We start from the raw sequence: 9,785 nt of genomic DNA on the forward strand, positions 1-9,785 counted from the left end.
GATTAATGCACTCTGTCCCTTGTTGTGAAATTTAACTTAAACTTAAATCTGAGAGTATGACAGTATAATAAGTGCTGAATAATTACAATAAAATCAAATGTTACCATTTTTAACGAGGACTTGAACCCCGTGTTCGACATGTGATTTTATCATTTTGTAAGTTGACAGACTTAGGGATAGTTCACCCAAAACTAAAAACTATTTCACCATTTACTCACCCTTCACTTGTCACCACCCTGAGTTTCTTTCTTCTGTTCAACACAAAAAAGACATTTTGAAGAATGCTGGAAAACTGTAACCATTAACTCCCATAGTATTTGTTTTCCTACTATGGATGTCAATGATTACCAGTTTCAACATTTCTTCAAACATCTTAGCATCAGCAGAAGAAAGAACCTCATAAAGGTTTGGAACCAATTGACGCCAAGCAACTAGTGAATACCATTTCATCCATGGGTGAACTATCCCTTTAAATCAAACTAGTTATACAACTTAAGTGTCGGTGATTAACACTTCTTCGGCTCTCGGTGAAGGCGTTCACACTTTTTTCCTCTCTCATTCATATCACTCCTGGCTGGCTCCTCTTGTCTTGTCTTATTCGATCTCTGAGGCTTTCTTTGCCCTACTCTCCAAACAATAAAGAATGATGTATTTTATCAACTGGTCTCTGAACGCAATTGACATCATCTTCTTGATGAGAAGTCTGGGTTCAGGGGAACCCAACTGTCCTGCGGGAACGTTTGCAGCTGGATACATGATGGACGGGTGGGAGAACTGGTGTCTCATGTGCCTGGTCACTCTGTCCCTTGAGGATATTGAAGATATCTTTCTAGTCAGAACTTTGATAGTTTCTGCTGATGGGCTTATGCGGGGCCCTGGAATATCGACGATTGATAAAAGCGGTCAGTGTGGCTCAAAACCCCATCAAGCCGGCTGACTGGATTGAAATGATCGCAAGCAGAGTTGTTAGTCATCAGATTGTGGTTAAAGACAGCAAATTGGAAAACATCAGGGAGAAACTAGTGGCTTTGCAATGAGATTTGGACAGATCTGGAAACCAGTGAGGGACATTAGATATCTGCGAAATTGGCAGATATTGACCCAAATTTGGACACCTTTTCACTTTTGCCTTCCCTGTGACACTCCTACCAGATGGTCTCCGGCTGGAGACAAGCAACTTCCCCTAAAGAAAAAGATAACGAGACGCTCTGAATTCTTGCTCCCTGTTCCAAGGACACCTGTTGAGACTCTACAGGCTTACACACACACGTACACAGCTACAGATACAATCACTGCCTCCCTCCACACCCCACACCATCATTTGCCTTCACCCACCGGTGTGGGTAGGCGAGACTGTGATCAGCGCTCCCTGGCTGCAGAACTAGATGACTGCCGCCTTTATGGGACTAATCCACATGCCCTGTTCCTATCTCCTGTTGCAATGTTATGTCTATGCGTTTATGTGCTTGGTGGTTGGGTTTTGTTTCCCCTGATCTCACACTGCCCTACTTCAAGGATAGTCTGAGAGGGGCTTTCTTTTCACCTCCTTTTCCCGAAATGCATCAAATTTTCTCTATCTAAAAGCTACCTTTTGTCTGACCTGTCTTCCCCTGAAATGTGTGATGTTTGTGTATGGTCGGGGGATCCAATTTCGCTACATGTAAAAGTGTATGTGACAAAGCCTTTTCATCATCATTATCATCATAAACCTGCGTAACTGATTAAAGCATCTAATGTGTTTTCTGGCAGGTGGTGAAAGGTGGAGCAGCAGACAGAGCTGGGCTGGTGGATGATGATGTTGTTGTGGAGGTGGATGGAGTGAATGTGGAGATGAGCACACATGAGGAGGTTGTGAATCTCATCCGCAACAGTGGAGACACGCTAGTCCTCCTGGTGGCTGACAGAAAAGCTTATGAGCACCTCAAAGCAAAAGGGATTCCCATCACCCCTCAGCTGTTAAATAAAGAGCCCGCTGCTAATGTCCCAGCACCAGCTTACACACAGGTGGACGGGAGGAAAGACACAGAGAAGGAGATCGAAAAACCGGCCACTCCACCTGCTCAAACACGTTCAAGGGTCAGTACTTGCCATATGGAAATGTATAACTTGATTTAGTAGCTATTTTATATTTATTTGTAGGATCCCATTTGTACATTTTTGTTTGATTTGCTCATCAACAAACTTCAGGGCATTTTTTAATTGACGCAATTTTCAACCCAATTACTGCACTTGACTCAATTTAAGTTGAGTAAACTCAAAAATGTCCTCAAGTTACATTACAGTGCCTTAAAAATGTTGAGTAATTGTATTTATTTATTTTTTGACAGTGAATGAGGGGTAGGTTTAGGGGTGGAGTTTAGGGGCACGCCTCTCTTTAAAAACTATTTGTATTCAAACTAATTAAATCATATGAATTCGTAAGAATTAGCCAATTTTCTGCCAATATGTAAAATAGTCACATTTCTTAGTGCCAATATGAAGTTATAAAGGGTCACTAAGTGATATTTGTAAAAACAAAACAAAAAAAAAACAACAACATCACAATGTCAGCACGAGTACAAAACACAGCAGCCAATCAGCATTAAGAAGTACAGCAGAGATATCATACATCTACATAATTGGTTAGGTTTAGATTACATGTTATGTTTAGGGTTAGTGTCTCATAATTTAAATTACTATAGTAAGTACATGAAACAAGGACACCTTAAAATAAAGTGTTAACGATATTTCAAATAAATTCCTTTGATTTTTCATTTCATTGAAGCATTCTGAAAACAAACTAAGTATCAAATTTTCACAATTTGCATATTAAAAACAAGAGGGAACAAGTTCCAAAAACAATTTGCTTGCAACGTTACATTCTCTTCAATTTTAATCAGTTTCAAAATCGATACTAACTCCAGCATTTATCTTCTCACCCTAGTCTTCATCATCTTCTTCCTCCTCCTCGTCATCATCTTCATCCTCAGCATCAGATGCCAGTGAGGACGAAAGACTCTGAGCAAACTAGAACACCAACAGATCCTCCACTGCTGTGATTTACTGACAGGTCGATGCACTAACCTGATCAACTATACCGTACAGTCTATCAAGGGGGTAAAGGTTGAACAAGAGACTGTAAGAACAGTGATTAATGGATACTCAAGTATTTCTAATGTGTATTCATGTAGCTACGATTAGTGATGATATCAAATCCATTGGGGATCTACAACAACAAATATATATTTAAACTTCCTCCTTATACTTTTAAAGCACATAATATTCGATTACAAGCAGAAAATGTCTTTTGTCTTTTTCTGGTAGATGCAAATTGAATAAAACCTGCTGCTCTTCATTTGGTGTGACATCAAATCTAATTCTGTAAAAACAACTTATTTTAATGGTTCATTCAGTACTTTTTAGCAAGCATTTGACTCACTGTTCTTTGTGTACGTAATGTAATAGCACAATATATTATGTTTAAATATACAGATACTAGTGGAAAGATCCACACAATCATTCCTTATCTTACCTGTTGGACAAAAACAAGTAGGAGAATTTTCCCTGTTATTAAATCTTTCCAACTTTTTGCATTTGTCTTTCTGTCTCTAAGTCTATTCTGCTTTATTACAGCTATATTTTTTAGGGATGCTCCAAATTTTCAGTTAAAATTACTGGTCGAAAACAGCATTTTCAGTTTATGTCTTCAGTGCACTCGTTTCTCTCTCCCTCTAGCCATAGTTAATGTGCTTTCACACCAGATGCAGAAAACTCTGCGCTATGAAACCCATTCATTTCAATGGCTTGTGCTACGCAAAGGTAATTTGTTAACAGTCAAAGTACAAAAAAGCTCAATATTGCCACATATATAAACACATACTTATCTATGCATGAACTGCACATGTTAATTGGAATAGTTAGGTCAATTCAAATAACAAACTGACAGGACAATTTTTTGAAGTTTGCTTCTCCATGCTGCTTAGAGTTTAGATTCTCTGCCCGAGCCCAGACTTGACCTGACCCGACCCTTGAGGAAAGATCAAGCATTTGTGTATTTTTGTTTTATTAGACATTACTTAATTAGCTGGACTGGGTGGAGAGCTATGCTATGCTATGCCATAATAAGAAATATTTTACAGATATTTTAGCAAAGTCGGCCAAAGCAGGTCTACAAAGTTGCACAATTTGCAGAGCATGTCATGCGCAGCAACGGTTTAGCTTCTGCGACGGGTCTCCGCCACTGGCACATAAAACACCAGGTCTGCTGTGCTGCAGTGGTGGATTTAGGCATGGGCGATATGGTCGATCACCCACGGCTGCATTTTGCTAGGGGCGCACGGAGAGACCCAAAGACATATGTGTCGGCTTTGTGGAGTGCAATAATTGTGGCAAGCTGCTATCTTATGATAGCAAAAAACGAGGACTTCCACGATGAACAGACTTTGTTGTATTCTATTAAAGTAGCAGGCATACTCCTAGCCCATTTAAAGCTAATTCTTGTTCATTTTCTGTTTATCATTATTCGCGTTTTTTAGGCTATGTTTCTTCATTCAGACTCATTTCATTCTAAATAAACAAACAATGCAGTAGGGCTGGGCAATATGGCAAAAATGCTATCTCAATAATTGTTTTCCATATTGAACGATAACGATATAAAAGATATAAGTTGTTAATGCTTCCAGATTTAAAAGTGTACCCCAACAATGACTGAAATTAGAGGGTCCATTAAATAGCATAACTTTTTCGGCCAATACATTTTCGGTAGCCGAAAATTCGGTACATCTCTAATATCAACACACTTTTAGACTTCCATTGTTGCACATTTCTGCTATGTAATTGGCTCTTAGTTCAATATAGAGTAAAAAAGTCCAGAGCTTATCATTGTAATTGACATAAATTGTATCGTGATTCGATAAAATATCATTTATCGGCCCAGCCCTACAATGCAGTTTACATGCTTCATCCTTGTTGCATTATTCCTTAAGAGAAATCTAAACCATTTTCTATAGTTCAAACAACTCTGCTATAACATCGGCCCATGTATTAAAAAATACTCATGTTTAAATCAGGCTCAGGCTCATAATTAAAGTTAATGTTTCAGTCTGGGTCGGGCTTGGACACAAGGTGCACAGGCTCGGGTAGATTTGGGTTTAATTTTTTGGGACTGATCTAAGCTCTACTGCTGATTGGAATTTCACTAATGTGCTGTCATGGCAATGCTGATAAAATGAGACCTCGCAAATTGTTCGCCATCAATAAAATTTTATTGTAGTTAGAAATGTGGTTAATTTATTGGCTTGTTTTTTTTTTCTTTAAATAAGTATATTTTTTACTATAAAGTCAATCAATGATATATCACAAGAAAGATCACTATCGCAATACTCATCAACACCCCATATTGTGTGCAGCCCTCATATTGAAAAACACTATTTCAGAGCACTTCAGGGGACTTTTAAACTGTCACATTGTGCCGGAATTTGCGCTCTGCTTTGCTAAACCATAAATCCCGCCCACTTTTATTTGACTGGCCGTGTAAGTCATTTTGACATTGATTAGCGCTGTGGGAAGGCTGATGCAGATTAGTCTAAAAAATATATCTTTTAAACCTTTTTGGTCATGCTAACAGAAAAGTGCTGTGTAATGAAGTAGAGCGGAGCATGCAAGAATTTCACATTTCTAATTACTGAAACACTATTAATAATATTTCTTTGAGTGATAAACAGTACCAAACTGCTAAAAACATTTAAGAAATTGTTCAATTTGCAAAACCGTTTTCATTTTTGAATTAGAGCAATTATAGACCCCTTTTCACATTTCCAGGTTTCTCAGTAGCGGAAGTCGTCATAGTTGGAAAAACTTAAAGCGCAGTGAATGTGAAAATAAAACAAATATACATATATTTTTCACAATCTTATTTGCTCAAATAATAAAAGAAAAACTCCATGATGGTGTTATAAGGACTTTCAGAAAAAGGAAAAAAATTGTGAGACTGCGGCAGCCAGAGGAGAGAATGTCAAATTTACTCCAAGCCCCATAGACGCTGCATTAGAAATGCCTCGCACAAGTGGTCATTAGCTTTTTGCAATTTGAAACACAGATGATATAATCATACATAAATACATATAAATGTTCATAAGTTTAAAAATAAAATCTAAATATTAAAAACTAAACAAGGATTTAAGATGCTGGTGTGTTCTTAGCTTACCATGGGTATGTATTGCAAGTACTAGTACATATCCATTGGATAATAAAACATTTTTGAGGTGCTATTGTTTGTACTAATACATACTAGTACTTATTTACTAGTATGCAGTTCTAGATAATTATTCATTTATTCATATCCATTATACTTGCATTTATTAATACTAGTAGTGATGACTAGGCTGAAATATCGCATATTTAGCCCATAGTCTATTTATTTACTTATGTACATATATATTTGTTTCTCATTTTATGTTAAATAGTTATTATTATAAGTTAATTTTTTTTTATTTCACAATTTAAGTTGTCAGTGACTACTATACTCTCAAAATCATTTCACATAAATCCGCAGACTTTTTGCAAAATTCTGCTCAAAAATATGCAGGAATTCTAAAGAAAAAATTGTAAGGCTTTTTAAAGACCTTCTCAGAATATTTTAAAGCCTCATCGTCACTTCAAGTTCAAGTTTTAATCAGTATCAAACCTTTAACTTAATAAACAGTTGTAGTTAAATAAATTAACAAAGCACAACCATGCAACAGAACTCAGATAAGCTCGAAAGAAACAAAGTCTGAAAGAATAAATTAAACCAAAAGCTAAATTTATTAAAATATCTGGCTATGCCAAAAAGGAACATGTAAGTCTACGAACGAACAAAATACAAACGACATAGGTTGCTGTTGCAGTTGTTTTGACAAGTTCAGCTGTTGTGTTGGGTAGTGGTGCGCCTGGTGGTGCATAATAACTGGCAATAACTGCAGCCAACAGCAACCTTGTGGCTAGCACCCTGCATGTGGGACAGCATTTATGCCCATAGACAATATACAAATTTTCTTTTTATAATACGCACAATAGGCCTCGCGGTTGTTTTCAGGCACAAGCTTCAGCCACTGTTTAAACTTGTCTTTCTCTAACCAGGAGTACACAAACTTACAACATGTTCCCATTTTGCCATCTGTTTTGCTCTATGGTTTTGCTACATGTGGAGAGCCTCACATCACCTTCCAACATTTGTTGCAAATTACGTTTATTATAAATATATTTATGCTTTTTTGAAGTCAAACACTTTGGACAATGGTTGAACCAAATGTAAGACCTTGTTAAAACGCGATTGAGACATTTTAAAACCTTTTAAGGACCTTAATTTTCTCATAATTGATTTATCAACTTTTAATACATTTTAAGACTATGTGGACACCCAGAAATAGCAAAAACAAAAAATAAATTCACAGATTCTGTCTGGCTTGTATTAGTAACTGATCTATTGTTAACACAATATTTTTTGTATCGATATGTATGGCAATTTGTCATTCAGATTATTCAGGCTTGGCTTGTATGCATTTCAAATCTGTCTATTAATTATTATTATTTTAATACTAAAAGATACTCATACATTTTTTTAACACTACTATTACTACTATAAATTAAGGTTAGATTCTTCCTTTCGATTAACTATCTTGCCTCAATAAACTGCTAATTTGCTGATTATCAATAGTAAGTAAGGTAGTGGTTAGGTTTAAGAATTGGAAATGTACTTATAATAAGTATTAATAATAAACAGCCACTAAAAATAAACAGCCAAAATGTTAATACCAGGCATGTTAATGAGCAACTAGTTAATAGTGAGAATTGGTCTCTACATTAAAGCGTTTCCAATTAAGTTTATTATTATTATTATTATTATTATTATTATTATTATTATTATTATTATTAGTAGTAGTAGTAGTAGTAGAAGTATCATCTCCATTACCAAGTACTAGAATTTACTACAAAAAAGTGCTCATTCTTTAGATGCTTGTAACATTTTTAAAATACATTATTAAGAAATGAATAATTAGAAACTAATAATTATTGATTAAATGTTTTTATCTTTTCATAAGACACTAGTATTAATTGACTAGTAATTATTCTGTTGTTACTAGTAGCACATTTCTCATTTTGGTCATTGACTTATTGAGGTTATTTGTATGTAAATCTGAAGAGAGATTATCCAAAAAAGTAAATAAAATAAAATAATAAAATAAATAAAACATCTGGCTGCAAATTATACAATTTGAACAATTTTTTCCCTGTTTCCCTGCATCCTTAAAATAAAGTGAGACCGAAATGCTACTAGCAAAATGATGCAATAAATTGTGTGAAATAAATGCTACTCTAAAACAGTTTGTCAATTAAATCCTTAAAAGATGTTTAATTGAATTGTGATCTCCCTTCCTATGAATCCAAGACAGAGTTACATTTCTGGTAAAAAGCACAGATCCATCAGCCCAACACAAAAGAATAACACAAACCCCAAAGTCATATTTTCCTATTGTTTATGTGATTTCAGCATATACGTAATTATGACTCTCACTCACTGAAAAACAGTATCAGCATGTGAAACATTACAGTTCTTGAAGAGACCTTGACGAGATGTGGAATGATAGTAACGATTAACAGGAGTCCAACAGTCCGCTGTAACATTGTGGAGATAAATTTATACTGTATCTGATGTTTATTCATGATAAAAGACGCCTTAGCAGGAACTGAACTTGCAGGTAAACAAACTTGTCAGAAGAGTTCATTTGTTCACCTGCTATGGTAAAAACAGAACACTTATAGGATTATTATTATTTTTTTAATAATAAAAAAAAAGAATTTCAAAGAGAAAAATTACACCCAATTTTAATACAATTATGTCCCTTCCATTAATATACGCTTATGGTAAAGTTTGGAATGAGAATCTTTTTTATTTTCTATCAATATAAAATAGCGATATGTGATATTTTATATGTGATGCATCATTTAATTGTTTTGAAGAAGTCTTTTCTCACCAAGGCTGCATTTATTTGATCAAAATACAGAAAAAAAAACTGTAACAATATGAAATATTATTTACATTAGATTTAATAGATTTTCACATCTTTTATATTGCAATTTACTCTTGCATTCCAAACCTGATTTTTTTCTAATTTTCACATACTTCAAAAACCATTATAATAAACTAATAAAGATGAATTATTAGTAGTACTTCATTAATAATTACTCTAACAATTATCAATTCCGTTTCCTGTTTCAGTTTGGTGCAAAAATATGCTGAATTTTTTTTAGGATCATTTAGATGAAAAGAAAGCTGTAAATAATAAATATAAAAAAAATGACAATTTTTTTTTCTTTCCTTTTTTACCTTTCACTATAGAACTATTAAATGTGTCCTTGATGAATAAAATTAAACCCATTTGAGGTATTTTTTTTCAATAGCACTTTATTAGTTTCCAAAAAAAAAAAAAATAAATGAATAAAATAATAACAATAATAATAATAGTAATAACAAAAATACGCAGCCTAACAGTTTTCAAAACTCATGATGATGATGATAAAATAATGATGATAATAACAATAATAATAATAATGATAATAATAATAATGATAATTTAATAATAATAGTAATAATAAAAAATAATAAATATATACAGTAATATTAATAATAATAATAACGGTAATATTAATAATAATACACATTCAAATTGTAATAATAATAATAATAATAATAATAATAATAACAGTGATAATAATAATAATAATGATATTCATATTATTATTATTACTGCTGTTATTTTCATTAT

General features: G+C 34.0%; 1 protein-coding gene across 1 annotated transcript in view; it reads left to right on the forward strand.

Annotated features, from left to right (window-relative positions):
* pdzk1 (PDZ domain containing 1) overlaps window positions 1-3,568 on the forward strand; it is a 45,411-nt gene extending 41,843 nt beyond the window's left edge. The window contains exons 8-9 of the mRNA XM_056465035.1: window positions 1,750-2,076; window positions 2,924-3,568. Coding sequence (XP_056321010.1) covers window positions 1,750-2,076; window positions 2,924-3,001 — 405 coding nt within the window. The 3' untranslated portion in view covers window positions 3,002-3,568. The remainder of the gene's footprint in view (window positions 1-1,749; window positions 2,077-2,923) is intronic.
* Window positions 3,569-9,785: the final 6,217 nt, after the last annotated feature.

Source organism: Danio aesculapii, chromosome 9 (assembly GCF_903798145.1).
Source record: "Danio aesculapii chromosome 9, fDanAes4.1, whole genome shotgun sequence".
Taxonomy (NCBI): Eukaryota; Metazoa; Chordata; class Actinopteri; order Cypriniformes; family Danionidae; genus Danio; species Danio aesculapii.